Raw genomic sequence first — 20,320 nt, forward strand, 5'->3', positions numbered from 1 at the left:
AGGGTCTCAGGCTGGGACCTGGGCGGCAGCTGCAAACGCTTGCGCTGCGTGGCTACGACCCCCTCCTCCTCTAGGACTGTTCACCTTGGGGTACCAGCAGCAGTACCTATTTTGGGAAATGCCTCCATTTGGCACTGCCTATTTCCTATTTGGGAAGAGAGCCCAGGGCCTGAGTAGAGTGAATAAGGTTGAGAGGGGTGAGGCTGCACATAACTTTTGTCTATTTGCCAGTGATTGATCTGCCTGGGGTTTGCACTAAGACGAAAAGAACCTTTGCATTATTAATGACCATCGATCACAGCCTCCCAAAAAAGAGAGATGGAGAGAGACGAAGGCTCCAGGCCGGTCACCAAGCTGGTAAACCAAGAGGGTGAGGTGTAGAGAGAGGAGGGGAGGGCCAGTGGCTAGGGAATTTGTAGAGCAGGACACCGAGAAGAATGCCAGGAGGGGCTGCAGAGTTCCTGGTGTGCCAGGCGTTACGCAGCTGTGTGGGCTGCAGATAAACCAGGGGCAGTGGGTGCTGCTGGCCTCTGCTACACCCAGCTCACGAGACTTCACCAGAGCGATTGCCAGGGGCAGAGGGGCACTCCACAATGATAAAGGGGTCAATTCACCAAGGGCTCATAATGGCAAGGGCACTTAACAACACAGCTTCGACATACATGGAGTCCAAATTGGCAGTGAGCCTGTAAGGATCGAGGCCAGCTCCCCGGGAGCCACGTGAAACCCGTGAAACCCGGACGCCAGCCGTGCCCGGCGTGGTGCCTCTTCAGTGGGCACTTCTCATTGTTCCTCTTTGTGCTCTAGCCTCTCCACCCTGGTCCTCTGGAAGCAGGTAGATTCATCCCAGCACCCCCATACCTGCTGGAACCTGGGGGTTGCCTCCCCTTAACTTGGAATCTGCTGTTTGAATGAGGGAAGGAGCTGCCCCTCTGACCTCAGCTCCTGCCATTCACGCGGCCCCAGAACCCGCGGGTCACTGTCCCCTCAGGGTCTCTGTGCCTGTCCCTCACGGGAGCTGTACCCCTACATTTCTGCAGGGCCCCTCCCTCACCCCGTCTTTCTCAGTGAGCCCTCCCCTGACCGCCCTGTTCAGTGCCTCCCCTCACTCTCTATCTCCTCCCCCTGCTTTTTATCTTCCACACCACTCAGCCCATTAACGTCCCTAAGTTTTGCTTACCGCGTTCATTAAGCGCCAGTGGGTCCACTTCTGTTTTGTTCTCTGCTAGGTTCCCAGTGCCTCGAACATGCCCGATGCGCAGTGGGTGGATACATACCTGTTAACTGACGAAATAAAAATCCCACTAGGGATGAACACAGGGGCAGGGACGGACGGGGGGAGCTAGGCTTTCGCCAGGGTCTCCGGCCAGGGCCCACCTCCTACCACCCTCTCCTCCGGACCAGGCCACCCGCTCTCCTACAGGTGGGGACTGGGGCGCCCCGGGGCTGGGGCGGAGGCCAGGGCGGAGGCGGGGGTTGGAGGTGGGACTCGGAGCTCCCGCAGGACCCGGACTGGGGGGCCGGGCCGAGCCTCGCTCCCGGCGGGCGGGCGGGGGGCCGAGTGCGGGGGAAGCCTGGCGGGGGAGGCGCTGGGGGAGGGAGCGGGGAGGCGCGGCGGGCGCGGGAAGGGGAGCGCGAGACCGAGCCGCAGGGCGCTGGGAGGGGCGGAGGGAGCGCGGAGGGCGCGGGCCGGGAAGGGCCCGGGGCAGCGGGCGGGAGGCGCCGGGAGCTCGGCTCGGGTGGCCGCGGCGGCGAGGCGGCGGCTGGCGGTGAGACTAGACGCGGCGCGTGGAAGCAGGACCCGGGCGGGCGAGCCGGGGGCCGGCACCTGCGTGGCGGGAGCGGGTAAGCGCTCGGAGTCTGTGCGCCGGGGAGGGGCGCGCCGGGGCCCCGTGCGGCTCGCAGTGTGGCCGCCGCGGCCACCCCGCCGGAGCCAGGGTGGAAGAGGGCGCCTGGGCTCGGGGCTCGGCCACCCGGGACGTCCCACCTCCCGGCGCCTTCGGGCGGGAGGCGCGCGGGGAAGAGGGTCCCGGAGGACCTGCCCCGTCCGAGGGGAGCATCCGGGGCGCCGTCCAGGGTCCCGGGATGGAGGGTGGGCCCAGGCTGCGCCCGGAGGCAGCTGCGGGGTCCCGGGCGCGCGTTCGGATGCGGGTGTGGACGCGAGGTCTGGTAGGGGCGGGAGGCGCGCCCCCCAGATCGGGGCTGCGACTCCCCTGCGTGGCCTCTGCGGCCGAGGGGAGCGGGCGCTGCCCCCTGCCGGCCAGGTCGGGGTGCGGCGCGGCGCGGGGCCGCCCTTTCGGGAGGGGAGTTGAAGGAGCGTCCAGGATGGAACCCGGGCTCCAGACCAGAACCCGGACTGGTTTTGTGACCTTGGGCAGGTCACTGCATCTCTGCGAACCTCAGTTTGCACATCTGTCAAGTGCAGGGTATACTTCTCCCACCCTGCGAGACTCGGGGGATATATGAGATGCCGAATGGATGCCTTTTTATAAACTGTAAAGTTCTGTACAGATGCTAGCTAATCACATAGCATCAGGACTGGAAGGGCACTAAGAAATCTGCTTTATTGCAGGTGTGGAGAGTGGGGAAAAATCTTTCCCCAGGTCACACTACTTGTGAGAGAATATAAGGCTAAAGCCCCCCAGCTCTGGGGAGGTGCAAGGATTAAGAGTAGGGACCCTCTGCCTAGCTGGTTTGGCTCAATGGCTAGAGCATCGACTGCGGACTGAAGGGTCCTGGGTTCGATTCCGGTCAAGGGCACATGCCTGGTTTGCGGGCTCAATCCCCAGTGGGGGGTGTGCAGGAGGCAGCTGATCAATGATTCTCTGTCACCATTGATGTTTCTCTTTCTTCTTCTCTGAAATCAATAAAAATATAATTTTTTTAAAAAGAGTATGGGCTCTCTATCAGACTTGGCCGCATTACAAACCAGGCTTGGCTATTTACTAGCTGTGTGACCTTGGGAAAGCCCTTAACCTCTCTGAGCCGTGGTTTCCTTCCATGTGAAGTGGGGATAAGAATGTCCGCCTCACAGGCTTGCTGTGCACATCAAATGAGGTCATTGTTCAGCGCAGCCTCTCAACCTCTTCCTGGGACTTGGCCCCCAATGTGGGTCAGTCCTCTCCCCTGGGCTGCATAGCCACCGGCCAGGGTCTCCGCCTTCCTTCCAAGGACATCGAGGGCCCTTTACAGACAGCAGCAAGCAAGGCCACGTGGGCAGCTGGGCCTACTCCAGCCTTTGATCCCGTCCAGCTGGTGGGGAGGAAGGGGTGGTCTCTGTCCTGGAGGCATCCAAGGAAGCCAGGACCTAGAGCAGGGGTCCTCAAACTTTTTAAACAGGGGCCAGTTCACTGTCCCTCAGACCGTTGGAGGGCCGGACTATAGTTTAAAAAAAACTATGAACAAACTCCTATGCACACTGCACATATCTTATTTTGAAGTAAAAAAACAAAACGAGAACAAATAACAATATTTGTATTTGCATGTGGCCCGCGGGCCATAGTTTGAGGACCCCTGACCTAGAGGGTCACAGAGGAGGGAGGGAGCTGACCAGCTGGGCCTGAATGCTAGGGCCGAGGGCCTCCTCTCCTCCCCACAGTGCCCAGTGCAGGCCCAGGAACGCAGGGGTGCTTCCTCAGAGTGCCAGTCAGGTCATCCCGTGTCTCCCAGGCTGCAGGTGGAGTACTGGTCTTTTTGGCGACTGGGATGTGAATCTGTGCTGAAATACAGAACCTCAGAGCTGAGAGTTCCCAGGATCTAAGAAGTTCCTCTCATTGCACAGATGGCTCCCGTCCGAGGCCCCCAGTGGGGCGGGGGTCTGCCCAGGTCACCTCTGTCCTCCAGGAAGCTGAACTCAGCAGACAGTGTTCAGTCTTTAACTTTCTAGCAGCCGCCCTGACACCACTGACCACTCCTTCCCTCTGGGAACACTCTTCTGGCTCCTGCAACTCAATACTGTCTGTTTTGCCCACTGCGTCTCTGTTTTTGCAGGTTCATCCTCCTTTCTATAGCCTTTAGCTCCTCTCCTCTCCTCTCTTAGCAGACACTCTCCCGGGGTGGTCTCGTCCACCCCATTGGCTCCAGTGACTACCTCTCTGCACATGACCTCATAGATGTATGTTTCCAGCCCAGAACTCTCAGGCCGGTGGCAGATAGGGTGAAGTGCTGAAATGAACCTGAAGCAGGGAAGATATAACAGCGGATGAGAACTCCTTTATGTTGGCTGGTCAACGCTTTGCCTAAGAGGTGATATTTAAGGGGAGCAGATGGTAGGAAATGAGGTCAGAGAGGTGGCTGGTTGGGGGGTGGGAGTTCAGTTAACATAGGACCTTGTGGACCATGATGCCAAAACCGGTTTGGCTCAGTGGATAGAGCGTCGGCCTGCGGACTGAAAGGTCCCAGGTTCGATTCCGGTCAAGGGCATGTACCTGGGTTGCGGGCACATCCCCAGTAGGAGATGTGCAGGAGGCGGCTGATCGATGTTTCTCTCTCATCGATGTTTCTAACTCTCTATCTCTCTCCCTTCCTCTCTGTAAAAAATCAATAAAATATATTTTAAAAAAAAGATTTTTTAAATTTGATTCAGATATGGGAGCCCTGGAGAGTTTCAGACAGGAGAGAGGGAATGCTGTTATTTCTCCAGGGCTCACTTGAGCCCTGGAAGAGGAGTTGCTCCATATCTTTTTTTTTTTTTAATCTTGTGTTTTTGTTTTTTGGGAGTTGCTCTATATCGATTGCAGCCTACAGTGCTCCCGGCACTGGAGGGGGAGGGGGTAGCTCCTCAAGGAGCTTCCACCACAGGCACAAACAAACCTGGAGTCGGGAGGGTTAAAGGAGGGAGATTTTGCATCTGGTTGACAGGGAAGGCTTCCTGGGGCAAGTGGCTTTTGAGAAGGGCCTCAGAGAACGGAGAGCAGATTTCAGTAGACATGTATGAAAGAGAGTGGGACAGATTGCTCTCCCAGGCAGAGGGCAGTCTGTCAGCCTGAACCAAGACACAGATGCCCCAAATGTGTGTAGAGAAGGCAGGGGGAAGGAGACAGAACCTATAGAGCAGCGGTTCTCAACCTGTGGGTCGAGACCCCTTTGGGGGGTCGAACGACCCTTTCACAGGGGTCGCCTAAATACATCCCGCATATCAGATATTTACATTACAATTCATAACAGTGGCAAAATTACAGTTATGAAGTAGCAACAAAAATAATTTTATGGTTGGGGGTCACCACCACATGAGGAACTGTATGAAGGGGTCGCGGCATCAGGTTGAGAACCACTGCTGTAGAGGAGGGAGTCCAGGCTGTCCAGAGAGCAAGGTCCTGGATTTGGCCACTTACTTGCTGTGTGACCTTGAGCTGGTTGCATTACCTTTCTGGGCCTCAGCTTCCTCATTCATAAAAGAAAAGTAATTGGTTACATGCTGAGTGAGAGAGAGAGGGAGGTAGGATTCTAGATGTTGGGGGTGGGTGGATAAGCCTGCCAAGGAGCAGACAGGAAGGACTGGGATGGATGAGGAAGATGGTGGCTCGATTGAGGTGGAGACCCCTGTGGTACATCCAGGAGGAATGACCGAAGGACATTTGGGGCCAGAGGTACAGGGTGTCAAAGGGAAGACCGCAGTGTTCTTTCCTTCATCCTTTGAGTAAATCCTTCCTGAACCATGGTAAGTATTAAGCCCCAAACCTACAGCTGTGAACAAACCAGTCTCTGCTCCCAGAATGGACCGTCTTGAGGGAGAGAGCCCCACGGCATTGGGCTGCAGGATGCTGAGAGACACGCATGTCAGTCATAAACGTAAGGCCCCTGTTGGACAGAGGGGAGGGGACCCCATTTGGGTGGAAAGAGTAGACACATTTCAGCCAAGAGGAGACCGTTGAATTCGATCCTGAGGTTGAAATTGGAATTGGGCAGGTGGGTGAGGAGGAAGGATACCCTACACAGAGGGCACTGGGCTTCATGACCCAGCACACGTGTCCCCCACCCCTCCGGGAATCAGGTCCAACAGGAAGATAGGCAGTCAGCCAGTGAGCCCAGTTGAGGGGAGTCCAGTGTTAATGCGTGATAAGGAGACCAGTCAGTTGGGGAGGAGGGAGTGATCACTACCATTCCTAGGATCCAGAGGAACCTCTATAGGGTTGGAGGAGACCAGAGGAAGGGCATTCTAGATAGATGGAATGGCCTGTGCAAAGGCTCAGAGGCGTGAGAGAAACATAGTGTGTTCGCAGAAGGAAGTCTCAGCCAGGCTGGAGGCGGGCTGTTTTGCTGAGTGCACGTGAACGGAGGAGAGGGAAGTGCTGGGCTGTGCAGTCTCTGGATCGGTGAGCAATAGGAAATGAAGAAATAGGGGTTGGGGTGCATGGAGCGAAGGGTTCTCCAAGCTCCCGTCCTGTGGAGTAGGTGTCATCAGCCCCAGTTTCTCTTCTCTTGTGGATTCGATTTGTCTGCCAGTGCCCAGCCGCAAAGCCACCTTCAGAGGAGAATCTGGAGTTGCCGCAGGTTACCTGTCTCCTTTCCCAAGGCCCTCTTCTCACTCTCATGTCAATCAATCATGCCTGTGGCCCCAGGTTCCAGGCGAGTTTCCCCGGGGCCACCGCAAGTTTTTCTAGAAGCAGGGCCCACATCTGTGTGGCTCATGCCAACATGTGGCTTTAAACACATAGTTACTGAGTGGATGAGGAAAAAGCTGTTAAGGTGGTTGAGGCTCCAAGAGGTCAAGGAATTTGCCCCAGGTCACAGAGTTAGTGAATGGCAGAGCTGGGAAGCAAATTCAGGCTACCTGACTCCAAAACCTGGGCGCCTATTCATGGCTGTGCGGTGCCTCCCAGCAGGGAAAGCAGATGGTGAGTAGCGGGATGGGATCCTATAAACACTAACAAATTCGGTGTTTAATTTCTAGGAAATGAGTTCCTATTGTTAGTACCTTGTTTATTCGGTCTGGAGAAAACAGCCTCTCCTCTGTCCTGGAAGTGGTTTAGCTCCCCAGCTACAGTGCTCTCTGGGAACTCAGACAGCAGCATCTGTCGGGGAGGGGCAGGCGCTCCAGGGCCAGAGGATACAGCCCTTAAGGGTTCTTGCAGAGTGTGGTCTGCCCTGAGAATCTGCTCTCAGAATTACTCCCTTACTGTGGAAACTCAAATGGGAGATGTGTGTGTTGGGGGTGGGGGGGTGGGAGGTGGGGTGGAGGGGGCAAGGGGTTGAAAACGCCAAAAAGCACATAGTGTGAAACAGATGTGGGAGCCTCTGGGTACTTCTGTCGTTCATCTCCCGTTCCTGCTGCAAACTGGAGGCAGTAGGAGTGGCTGATGGGAATCTGAAGACTTGGGCTCTGCCTGTAACTCACTGTGTGACCCTGGGCAAGTGTCTTACCCTCTCTGTTTCTCTCTCCTGTCCATGAAGGAGTCGGGTTAGGTGAGGAGTCCTGACACTCTGACATCCTTCTTGAACCCTAGGGTTGACACTACTATTATCCCTTGTACAACTAACTCCCTGTGGCCCATGGGAGCTTGCTTAGAAATACAGAATCTCGCCGAAACCGGTTTGGCTCAGTGGATAGAACGTCGGCCTGCGGACTGAGAGGTCCCGGGTTCGATTCCGGTCAAGGGCATGTACCTGGGTTGCGGGCACATCCCCGGTGAGGGATGTGCGAGAGGCAGCTGATCGATGTTTCTCTCTCATCGATGTTTCTAACTCTCTATCTCTCTCCCTTCCTCTCTGTGAAAAATCAATAAAATATATTTTAAAAAAAAAATACAGAATCTCAGGTCCTGCTCCAGACCCTCAGAATCAGGACCTGTATTTCCCGTAAGGTCCCCCGGGAATGCGTGTGCCTGTCCAATGTGAGGAGCACTCAGGAACCACCTTCCTGCCTTCTGCTGGGGCTGTGCTGAGTGCTGGGTGAAGGTGTCTGTGCACCCTCCCATCAGCAAAGAGAGACCCTTTCAAAGGAAGTGATGAAGCCTGGCATACAGCAGGTACCGGTACCGGCAAAGGTGTTTTGAATGTGCCCAGGCATGCGTGGGGTAAATATCTGTAGAATGAGGAAGGGAGTGGAACTGACTTTACTCAGCACTTTATGAGCGGTGGAGCATGGAGTCGAGCAAGCCCAGGTTCCGGGCCTAGCTTGGGGATGTAGGCAAGTCCTTTCTCTGGGCCTTGGTTCCCCCCCCCCCCCCCCAGAGATGGGAAGAATAATAATGGGACTGACTTCCGAGGGTCGTGGCCAGACTTAAATGAGTTGATACAGGAGGAGCGCTTGGAACAGTTCTGGTTCATAGTAAGCTCTTAATAATGTTGGCCATTACTTTACAATTACTGCTCTTCCAGCCACCGACTTGTACTGTCTCAGCCCTTTACCTGGATTGCGTTGATTTCTCTGAGAACAGTCTCAGAATGACCCCTAGAGGGCGATGTCACCCTGTTGAGAACCACAGGTTCTAGAGCAGGGATACCCAAGAGAACTATAATGCAAGCCACAGATATAATTTTAGATTTAGAAAATGTAGAGATAGCCAAGTTAAAAAAAGTGAAATTAATTTCAATTATATATTTTATTTACTCAACATATCCCAATCATTAACATGTAACATATAAAAAATGATTAATGAGCCGAAACCGGTTTGGCTCAGTGGATAGAGCGTCAGCCTGCGGACTGAAAGGTCCCAGGTTCGATTCCGGTCAAGGGCATGTACCTGGGTTGCGGGCACATCCCCAGTAGAAGATGTGCAGGAGGCAGCTAATCGATGTTTCTCTCTCATCGATGTTTCTAACTCTCTATCTCTCTCCCTTCCTCTCTGTAAAAGATCAATAAAAATATAAAAAAATGATTAATGAGATACTTTTCATTCTTTTTTGAACTCAGCCTTTGAAACCCAGTGGTTTTTACACTTACAGCACATCCCAGTGGCCACATTTCAAGTCTTCAATGGCCACAGATGGGCAGGAGTGGCTGTTCTAGAATTTCTTAGCTCTGGCTCTCATCCTAGTTATGCCACCTTTGTGGCCTTGGGCTAGTCGTTTTACCTCTCTGGGCCTCAGTTTTTTGTTGTTGTTTTTTTCATCTATAAAATGGGGACTAACTCTGCCTCAAGGAGTAGTAGGTATTAGGGGCAGATGATGAGAGTTTAAAACCCCTTTGCCCACTTCCTCACAAGCCTCATTCTCTCGGCCAGGGCTGGTCCATGCTGAACCCAGAGGGCAGCCTGGGTGGTAGAATCACTGAGCTGAGCTAGGAGGGATGCCCAAGCTTTGCTCTGCGGTCTTGTGCAAGTCACCCACCTCTCTGGGCAGCAGCAATCTCAGCTGATTGGATGACCTCATTTGAAAAGTTTCTTCTAGCCCTGACCGGTTTGGCTCAGTGGATAGAGCGTCGGCCTGTGGACTCAAGGGGCCCAGGTTCGATTCCGGTCAAGGGCATGTACCTTGGTTGCGGGCACATCCCCAGTAGGGGGTGTGCAGGAGGCAGCTGATCGGTGTTTCTCCTTCATGATGTTTCTAACTCTCTATCCCTCTCCCTTCCTCTCTGTAAAAAATCAATAAAATATATTTTTTAAAAAAAAGAAAAGTTCCTTCTAGATCGTGTTTGCCAGGGAGGGGCTGTTCATTGTAACTAACTAAAATTAATGGAGCAGTTACTCCATGGCCGGTGCTTGCTCTTAAGCTCACGCAAACATAATAGCAGTTTGAGGTTGGTGCTGTCACTGCTCCCTTTTTCCACACGAGGAAACTAAGCTCAGCAATGTTAAGTGACAAGCTCCTTTTGACCAGCAAAACGGATGCCGGAGGTTGTTAGGCACGTGACCATTACTTTTTTAGGGAAACTTTTTACAGAAACAAAAGTACCCCCAATACAAGTGTGCAACCTGACGCATTTTCACACAGAGAACACACCCAGCTCAAGAAACAGAACATGACTTGTGCCCACAAGCCCCCTCATGCTTCCTCCCAGTCACTGCACTCCCCTCCAAGGGCGTGACGCTGGCATGACTTCTGTCGGCGTAGGTCGGTGTTGCCTGTCCTTGAACCTTATGAAGTTTGAATCACATATGGTGCATAATGTTGAGCTGCTTCTGCTCAACTTTATGTCTGCGATTTCCTTTCTGTGGCTGTGTGTAGCGGGGAGCTGGCTCCATCTTCAGTGATATACAGTGACGTATAGTGAGGTGTTCTGTATGAATAAGCCAGGGTGGATTTATCCATTCTCCTGCTAATGTCTGCCTGGGCGGTTTTCAGGTTGGGGTTGTTAAATAGTGCTGTTGCCAGCCATTCTTGCACAAGTCTTTCGGTGGACATACATGTTTTTGTTTGTTTTAGAGCTGAGAGTGGAGGTTTGGGTTCAGAGGTTTGGCTCCTTTTAGTTTTCTACATTTTCCAGATTTTATAATTAGAGAAACAAAGGTGAAAGATGGACTTGCCCAAGATACTGATTAGAGCCCTGGCGGGTGTGGCTCAGTTGGTTGGGCGTCGTCCTGTGCACTGAAAGGTCACCGGGTCGATTACCAGTCAGGGCACATGCCCGGGTTTCGGTCCTTTGCTCTTGCTTCAATGTTTCTCTCTCTCTCTCCTTCTCCGTTCCTCCCTCTCTAAAACCAATTTAAAAATCTTTAATTAAAAAAAGGATAATGATTAGAGATCAAAACTTGCACTCAAATATAGAGCTACAGATGGATAGCTATGGATAGACACACGCACAACACACACCCATTTAACATTTTCAGAGCTTTTCCCACATCTATTATTTTTTATTTCACCCTCTTGACACCCCCGGCAGATAGACGTGCTGCCCTGATTTTGCCGAGGAGAAAACGAGGCTGTGGGAGGTTCCAGGAGGCAGAAAGATGAAATAACAGCTGTGGATGCACTTTGCACAAGCGGGAGAACTCTGCAGATTCGTTTCCCTGCGCAGGGCTTGCTCATCCGTACCACACAGCTTCCCAAGAACAGACAGATGCACAATTCCTCAGTGTGGATTATTCTACGGCAACAAATCTTTATCACAGAACCTTGGTTTTTTTCCTCCAAAAGGAGGCTGGCTTCTGAGGATACATTAAACCCATCCATCCGCTTTGTTTCTGGCAAAGTTTTTTGACTCAGTTAAAATCGAGATCCTTTGGAAAGGGAAGGCGCTGGTCTCCCTGGGTGGGACGCCTTCGGTAAGAGTGATCAAAGGAAGGCCTGCTGTGAGGCCGCCCGGTGAGGCATGGTTTCCCTCCTTCACTGAATCCACATGGCAGTTCTGGGAGGAAGGTGCTGTTAACCGCAACTTACAGACCAGCAGGAATAGCCAGGAGGTGGAATGCATCGCCTCCGCCCACAGTAGGGCCTGCTTGGTGGGAAGGAACTGAGAATCCTGTCTTATTGCTGTTTCTCAGGGCCTGTTGTGTCCACCTGAACTGGCTCAACTAGGAAAAGTACGCGTTGGTACCGCTGAGGCTTCCTGGTCACAGGGGTCACAGATGGACCTCTGAGGGTGGGAAGGATCATTTCTGGGGCTGGAAGGCTCCTTCCTCCTCCTCTCCTGGGGCAGGTGGTCCCTCCCCACCCCACCATCCCCGCTCCTTTCTCTGCTCAGTTCTCCTGCCTCTTTCTGCTGATCTGTCTTCTTTGTTTATTGATGGCTTTTCTGCTCTCCCAAAACTTGCCCTGGATTTGGTCATGGCTGTGGCCCGACTCCAGCCTCAGGATCCTTAGCTTTCCATCATCTGTCTGCCCAGCATTTCCATTCTACATTCCCGAGAGAATCTGCCTGGTTCATATCGGGTCACATATCCATCCTGGTCCAGTCAGCTGTGGTCAGGGGTGGCCTGTGGAACCATTTGGGATGGGAACTCAGGTCTGTGTGCCTGCTTCTCCCCCCTGCATCCCTCTGCAGTGGTGCTGGAGCTGGGGATGCATGGTGTGCTGGGGTCCTGTGATCTGGACGCCAGGGGAGAGGCTGCTGGGCTGGGGAGAAGCTGAGGAAAGTCCAGCTGTGCGGATGGCATGTGGAGTGTGGTGTGCAGGGGAGAAGCTCCCAGGCCTGGTGGACAGGTAGTTCTGACAAAAGCAGACTTCATCACTGAAATGGACAGTGTCGCCTTGTTTCTGTAAGGGAAGAGACCTTGTTGGAGACCTGAATATGGTTGGACACATCACAGAGAAACGGGAGAAGTCATCATTTACTCTGTTGGGCATCTGGACCCATGATCTTATCAGTTCTTCCCCAACTCCTGTGAGGTCTGGATTCGCATCTCCATCCCCAGGCTGTGCAGGCCCAGAAAGCTCAAGTAACTTGCCCAATGGCCACAGAGAGAAAGTGGAGCAGAGATTGGGGCCTGAGCCTGCCTGACATAAAACACATGCTTCTCACTACTGCCCTCCATCTTTGTTACCATGGTAATATTTGTTCAGGACTCTACAGCATATCATACTCATGATCTTCTGGACTATTCAGCACCCCTTTGGGGCAGCATAGCTTATGTCCCCATTTTACCTCGGAAGAACTGATGGTCAAAGAGGAATTGTGACTTGCCCTCGGCTACCTGCTGGTCAGTGGCAGAGCTGGGACCAGAACCCACATCTTTGGGACTCAAATATATCAGTAGGTATTAATGTGTCAAAAAATAGCAATGGTATTGCTAGTAGTGTGGCTATATATATATTAAAAGCATAATATGCAAATTGACTGAATGGCCGAACAGCAGAACGACCATCCAGACAAACTTCTGGATGAAGCCGGGGCTGCGAGGGCCGAGGCAGCCAGGACTGCGAAGGCCTACTCTTGCATGAATTTCGTGCATCGGGCCTCTAGTATATATATAACGTACAAAATTGTTGAAGAAAAACAGTGAATATATCATCCCCTCCAAAAGTATATATACATATAACACACATACAGATTAAAGAAGAAAAATAAACACCCATGTACCCTCCATCACCTTAGAAAATAGAACGTCATTGTCCAGCTGGCGTGGCTCAGTGGCTGAGCGTCGACCTATGAACCAGGTCTGATTCCTGCCACGGACACATGTCTGGGTTGCCGGCTCAATCCCCAGAAGGGGGAATGCAGGAGGCAGCCAATCAATGATTCTCTCTCATCATTGATGATTCTATCTCTTCCTTTCCCTTCCTCTCTGAAATCAATAAAAATATATTAAACAACAACAACAACAAAATAGGACATCATTGATACCTTTCGAACCCCTCCACAGTTATATTCCTGCCTCCTTTCCTCTCCAGGTATAATTTTATATTTAACATTTGTTTGCTTTTCCTTATGTGTTGCCACATATTTATACCTCTAAACAGTTTGTTTCTTGCATGTTTTTGACGTTGGCCCTCAGCGTTATGTTGGTGAGAATGCGTGCTGCTTTGGTCTACCAGTTTTGCTCCTCTGCAGCACCTCATCGTGGGAATATGCCCCATCCCATCACGCTGTTGATGGATGTTGGGGTGGCTTCTTGTTGTCTATTACAGCCAGTGCTACCGTGGCCGTTCCGGCTGCTGTCAGCTGGGGAACACCTCCAAGAGTGTCTGTCGCGCATACCTAGGAGTGAAATTACTGGGCCGTGAGGTAGTCACCACATAGTTTGCTTTATGAGGTAATGCCAAATTGTTTGCTAACGAGGCTCCTCCAGTTTAGACTCTCCTAGTGGTAGCTGACAACTCCTGTTGCCCTACACCCTCACTGAATGACATGGCATGATCAGATTGGAAATGTTTACCCATCTGTTGGGTGAGAATGGTCTCATTGTTGTTTTAATTTGCATTTTCTATTTTATTACCTGAAGTGTGATGGGAGAGAGATCGTTGACTGTCTCGCTACAGTCTGTATCTCCAATGGTAGCTGGATTATGGGAAGTTCCCCCAACTGTGGTCAGGATGGGGAAGGACAGCAGGCAGGAGGGGCCGGGGAGGGGGACGCAGAATGGTGAGGCTTCTTGCAGAGCTGCAGCCAGCATTTCTGACCGAGCCCATCCATCCCGTCCCTCTTCCCAGGATGTCACCCACCAGCCTCTCGGGACTTTCGGAGTCCACGCCTTTCCCTGGAATGAGGTCATTGGAATGCCTGGAACCCAAGGAGTGACCGAGGCATGGGCTTGTGGGGCAAGCACACCAGCCTTCCGTGAGAAATGACGGCGCCTCTCGCCCAGACTGTCTGGAAGGAAGAAAATTCCAAACAGTCCAACCCAATTTCGCATTTTCCACGGGAACCAAAGTGGGAGGAATCTTTACAGAAACTTCTGGGGTGGGGCAGGAGAGATCCTATTTTCACCTACTACCCGAGATCCCAAACCAATTTCACTCCTGGAAGCACATGTGCCTTAGGCCTTTCTTCCTGAACTGAGGCAGTGTGGAGAAGAATGGAAATTTCCACTCCCACCTGGGTGACCTTGGGCAGGTGACATCACCTCTCTGAGCACTGGTTGGCTCTTTGTCAGTAGGGGGCCATGTTCCCGCATCACAGATCAGGTGACAGCTCCAGGGCCAACTCCGTGCCTGGAACATACCAAGAGCCTCATGAAAGAGATTCTAATAATATTCTTCAAACATTGGGAATATTTTGGAGCAGGTGGCTTAAGATTGTTTTTTTGTGTGTGTTTTTGTTTTGTTTTATTTTTTTAGAGAGAATTTTTGTAAGAGTTTATTTGAGCTGAAACTCAAGATTGGTTTTCTTAAATTGAGACTGTTTTCGCTCCTCTAAGCAGATATATTTTTTTAATTGATTGATTTTAGAGGGGGGGGGGGAGACACATCGATTCCTTGTTCCACTTAGCTTTGCATTCTTTGGTTGATTCTTGTATGTGCCCTGACTGGGGATCGAACCCGCAACTTGGCAAATCGAGACGAAGCTCCAACTAACTGAGCTACATGGCCAGGGCTCAGCAGATATTTTTAAAAGATGAAACACCCGCCCTGACCGGTTTGGCTCAGTGGATAGAGCATCAGCCTGCGGACTGAAAGGTCCCGGGTTCGATTCTGGTCGAGGGCATGTACCTGGGTTGCGGGCACATCCCCAGTAGGAGGTGTGCAAGGAGGCGGCTGATCGATGTTCCTCTCTCATCGATGTTTCTAACCCTCTATCCCGCTCCCTTCCTCTCTGTAGAAAATGAATAAAATATATTTAAAAAAATTTTCACCATGAAAAATGTTCAGCGTTTTCATTTCTTTGCTAACAAAATGGTGTTTTGCTTTTGCCTTTGGGGGGAAGGGGCTTAAGAGTCAAGCAGGCTCACTCCAGGAAATTTGGAGATTTCGTAGAATAGAAGAAAAGTCACCCCCCCCCCCGCCCCCCCCATTTCTAGAGAAACACATCTTAATAATTTGGTATCTTTCCTGGCCTGGCCTTTTTTTTTTTTTTTTTCCCCCTCTTTTCTTTTCCCTGCTTTTCTGTGCACAGGGTTGTTTAGTTTAGTTTCCACTGAATAAATAGAAGGAGTTCTGATTCACGATTTACAGAGCTGCTTACATGTCCTTGTAACAAGCCTGTGATGCTTCCAACAGCGATGATACTTTCTCGCTCTGGGAATTGTGGGGGCGGGGCACATGGCCCTGCCCGTACGCTCAGGACACTTTGGAGAATGCCAGTTTCGCGGCGCTAAGCAGTATCCTTTTACTCCTCTAGTGAATCGCAAGTGTCTCACTTGTTCTTCTAGAACCTAATTCTCTATTTTTCTTCTTTTTAAAACCCCAGAACTCAGAACATGTGCCCTTCTCCATGAACTCCCAGGGATCCGCTTGTTTTGCCTTCTCCCAGCTCATGCATTCTTCGAGTCTTGGTAACTGGAATGTTTTGTCTGTTCAGGCTCACAACCATCAGTGGGACAGGAACCAACGTCAAGTACCTCATGATGCGTCCAGACGAACCCGGGAAAACTGGGAGCTGCCGACTGGACTTCCTCTGAGTCAGCTGCTATTTCTTGGTGTCTCTGGTTTTAAAAGCTCCCCAGGGGCAACCTGAAATCCCCTACGGTCTCAGAATAGGATGGGGAAGGGATTCTGAAGTCCCCATCAAACATGTTTATCTCACAGGCCTCAGAAGGAGCCACTACGCCAAAGGCAAGAATCTCAGGGCACTGCCCACACTGGTGTGATACCCTGACCCCTGTCTGACAAAGCCAGCATGTGTCCCGTGGGCCTGGCCATGTGTGGGGCAGCGTTCCAGAACAGCGAGACATCCCGGCATTCATCTGGTTTAGGACAGACCTTTAACTACCAGCTGGTGGCCACCTCAGTGTTCTTTAAATAGTCCGGCCTTGAGGTCTCTTCACTGTGGTCTGTTCTGATGCATGGTCCCACCAGTGCGAAACAGGGTGACTTTGTTCTGTGGGCGAGACAACTGTGAAAGCAGCAGCTGTGTGTGTCGGAGTCTATGGAGAGCCACCTAGAATGTCCCCGACAAACCAGTCGGTGGAAGGCCTTCTGCAGGAGGCCTCCAACTGGTCTCTGAATGCTACGGACACTCCAGCAGCCTGGGACCCGGCGACCCTGCAGGCCGTCCAGATTTCTCTTGCTGTGGTTCTTGCCATCATCACGCTGGCCACAGTCCTTTCCAACGCCTTTGTGCTCACCACCATCTTCCTCACCAGGAAGCTCCACACCCCCGCCAACTATCTCATTGGCTCGCTGGCCACGACTGACCTCTTAGTCTCCATCTTGGTCATGCCCATCAGCATCGCCTATACCATCACCCACACCTGGACCTTCGGCCAAATCCTGTGTGACATCTGGCTGTCTTCTGACATCACGTGCTGCACGGCCTCCATCCTGCATCTCTGTGTCATTGCTCTGGACAGGTACTGGGCCATCACGGACGCCCTGGAGTACAGTAAACGCCGGACCGCCGGCCATGCAGCGGCCATGATCGCCATCGTCTGGGTCATCTCCATCTGCATCTCCATCCCACCTCTCTTCTGGCGGCAGGCCAAAGCTCAGGAGGAGATGTTGGACTGCCAGGTGAACACTTCCCAGATCTCCTACACCATCTACTCCACGTGTGGGGCCTTCTACATCCCGTCTGTGTTGCTCATCATCCTCTACGGCCGGATCTACCTGGCTGCCCGGAACCGCATCCTGAACCCTCCATCCCTCTACGGGAAGCGCTTCACCACAGCCCAGCTCATCACAGGCTCTGCGGGGTCCTCCCTCTGCTCTCTCAACCCCAGCCTTCACGAAGCGCACTCTCATCTGGCCGGCTCTGCTCTCTTTTTCAACCAGGTGAAAATCAAGCTTGCCGACAGCGTGCTGGAGCGCAAGAGGATCTCCGCGGCTCGGGAAAGGAAGGCCACCAAAACCCTGGGGATCATCCTGGGGGCCTTTATCATCTGCTGGCTGCCCTTCTTTGTGGCATCTCTTGTCCTCCCCATCTGCCGGGACTCCTGCTGGATCCACCCAGCCCTTTTCGACTTTTTCACCTGGCTGGGCTATTTAAACTCGCTCATCAATCCCATCATCTACACTGTGTTTAACGAAGAGTTCCGGCAAGCATTTCAGAAAGTGGTCCATTTCCGGAAAGCCTCCTAGTCTTATTTGGTGGTGACTCTGGCTATCGTTTGTGTCCTATAACCCAATTGGAATGGTCTTTTTTTATTTCACCTGAGATTTGGGTTAATCCTGATATTTGGGGTTTGGGTTCAATCCACAGAATTGTTGTGTGTGTTTTTATTCCTGTTGTCTTCTTGACTTCTAAGCCACCAAAAGCTGGGAAGCTGAGTGAAAGGGGACAAAGACTGAAGATTTCACCTAGCATAATATTTTCAGGGTTCATCCATGTTGGAGGAAACATGACCCATCGGGTTCCCCATTGATGCAATTCAGGTGGGGAACTGACTCTGTGGGAAGAGCCAGGCTCAAAAGTGGGGCTTTCTGGTCTACCAAAGTTTTTTTATGGAACTCAAAGGAGAGGGTGGATGAGATTAATGGCCTGAGTTGAAAGAATTTGGAGGGAGGAAGGAATCTCCATTCCATGTGGCACCTTCATTGGAAAATAACACCAAGGGATTTCATCCTCTGATTCCTTCTCAGATGGAATCTCCCCCCGTTGTTCATTTAAGGTGATAACAATGTGGTGTGACAGAGAGAGATTCAAAAGCTGGGGGCAGTGGAGTGGAAAGATTGGAACCAAATCAACTATCTTGCACCCTTCCTCCTTCTCCAATATCTCTGCACCCTATGAATGTTCTGAAGCTAAAACCCACAATCACCCCCACTGAAGTAGATTGACAGGCTTTGAACCCACCAAGGTTTGAGTGGAACACCATTCTGATTTTTCCCCCTGAATTTTTACATACCATTCTCATTAGAGATCTTAAAAATGTTGAGTCTTATCAAATAAAAAGCACGAGACACCATGATCAGTAAAGTCTTTGAGTAATTTTCCCCCTCTCCCTGGATGTAGAAACCTTTCATTTCAATTTTGTCTCCAGCATTTATTGAGCACCTACCACATGCCAGGCCCTGTGCCAGAGTCCTGGCATTTGTTATCTCATTGGAACCGCCTAACAATGAAAGTCAGTGTAACATGATGATTAGAGCAAAGGATCTGATACCTCAGTTCAAATCCAAGGACTACCAATTTCTAGCTGGGTAACCTTGCACAAGTTTCTTAATCCCTCTTTGCCTCACTTTCCTCAAGTGTAAAATGGCAATAATAATAGGTATGTTATTGTATATTTTATTTATTTTTAAAATTTATCTTTATTGTTGAAAGTATCACAACAATGTAATAATACTTGACCCCTTCCTCCCCACTTTCACCTCCTCCTCATACCTTCACTGCACTATTGTCTGTGTCCATGGGTTATGCATATATGCATATAAATCCTTTGGTTAATCTCTTCCTGCCCCCTCTGAGAATCGTCAGTCTGTGGCATGCTTCCATGTATCTGGATCTGTTTTGTTTGTCAGTTTATTTTGTTCATTAGATTCCACACATAAATGAGATCATGTGATATTTGTCTTTCTCTGACTGGCTTATTTCTCTTAGCATAATACTCTCCAGATCCCTCCACGTTGTCTCAAAAGGTAAGAGATCCTTCTTTTTTTACAGTTGCATAGTATTCCATTGTGTAAATGTACCACAGCTTTTTTTTTTTTAATATATTTTATTGGGTTTTTTTACAGAGAGGAAGGGAGAGGGATAGAGAGTTAGAAACATCGATGAGAGAGAAACATCGATCAGCCGCCTCCTGCACACTCCCCACTGGTGCCCGCAACCAACGTACAGGCTCTTGACCAGAATCGAACCTGGGACCCTTGAGTCCGCAGGCCAACATTCTATCTATTGAACCAAACCGGTTAGGGCACCACAGCTTTTTTTTTTATCCATTCGTCTACTGATGGGCACTTGGGCTGTTTCCAGATCTTAGCTGTTGTAAATTGTGCTGCTATGAACATAGGGGCACATGTATTCTTTCTGATAGGGTCTATCACTATTACATTTCTTTTTATTGACAGAGAATATTCTCTTGTATGGCTATACCACATTTTATTTACTCATTCATCTGTGGATGGACAGTTGGGTTGGTTCCACTCTTTGGCTATCATGAACAATGCTGCTATGAACTTTCTTGTACAAGTTTTTGTGTAAACATGTGTTTTCATTCCTCTTGGGTCCATACTGAGGAGTGGAATTGCTGTGTCATATGGTAATCTATGTTTACCCTTTAGAGGAGCAGCCAGACTGGTTTCCTAGGGGACTGCACCATGTTACATTTCCGTTCCAATCTGTGCACATGCTCAGCAGTATTCACTATGACCTTTTTTGATGAGAGCCATTCTAGTGGGTGTGAAATAGTATCTCACTGTGGCAGCTGACTTTTGTTTGAGGGCCAGATAGTAAATATATTTAGCTTTACAGGTCATGTCATCTCTCTTGTAACTACTCAGCTCTGCCATTGCAACATAAAAGCAGCCATAGGCAATGTGTAAATAAATGAGCTTGGCTGGATTCCGATGACATTTTATTTACTGAAATGGGTGGCAGCTTGCAGGCTGTAATTTGCAGACTTCTGATCTAGAAGAGCACCTTCCACCCGCAACCTACCTATCCATTCCCTATCCCCTTCTCTGGCTTTATTTTTTATTATACTTATTACTGATGATGAAATATCTGTGTTCTTGCTTATTGTCTGTCTGCCACCTCTAGAGTGTCAATTTCTTAAAGGTGGGGATCTTCCTTGTCAAGTTTACTGTTTTGCTTCCCGACACACCACAGTGCCAGGCACATAGTAGATGCTCAGTAAATATTTGTTTGACTGGATAAGCCAATGAATGAATGGAACACCATTTCTAGGTTTACAAATGACTTATTCTCCATGTCTTTGTCTTTAAAGTTTTAAGATAAAATGAC

General features: G+C 50.8%; 1 protein-coding gene across 2 annotated transcripts; it reads left to right on the plus strand.

Annotated features, from left to right (window-relative positions):
- The first annotated feature begins 1,690 nt into the window (after positions 1-1,690).
- HTR1D (5-hydroxytryptamine receptor 1D) lies at positions 1,691-19,058 on the plus strand. 2 transcript variants are annotated; one of them, XM_059690865.1, is made up of 2 exons: positions 1,691-1,845; positions 15,776-19,058. In XM_059690865.1, the coding sequence occupies exon 2, from the start codon at positions 16,360-16,362 to the stop codon at positions 17,491-17,493; it is 1,134 nt and encodes a 377-aa protein (XP_059546848.1). In that variant the 5' UTR covers positions 1,691-1,845; positions 15,776-16,359; the 3' UTR covers positions 17,494-19,058. The 2 variants fall into 2 exon arrangements, with proteins under 2 accessions (XP_059546848.1, XP_059546847.1); XM_059690864.1 differs by having other exon boundaries at positions 1,698-1,845; positions 15,665-19,058.
- The last annotated feature ends 1,262 nt before the right edge of the window (positions 19,059-20,320 follow it).

This window comes from Myotis daubentonii, chromosome 3 (genome assembly GCF_963259705.1).
Source record: "Myotis daubentonii chromosome 3, mMyoDau2.1, whole genome shotgun sequence".
Classification (NCBI taxonomy): Eukaryota; Metazoa; Chordata; class Mammalia; order Chiroptera; family Vespertilionidae; genus Myotis; species Myotis daubentonii.

What these genes read in the sequence shown, in the direction of transcription:
- HTR1D (XM_059690865.1), top strand. Translation starts at nt 16,360, where the DNA reads ATGTCCCCGACAAACCAGTCGGTGGAAGGCCTTCTGCAGGAGGCCTCC.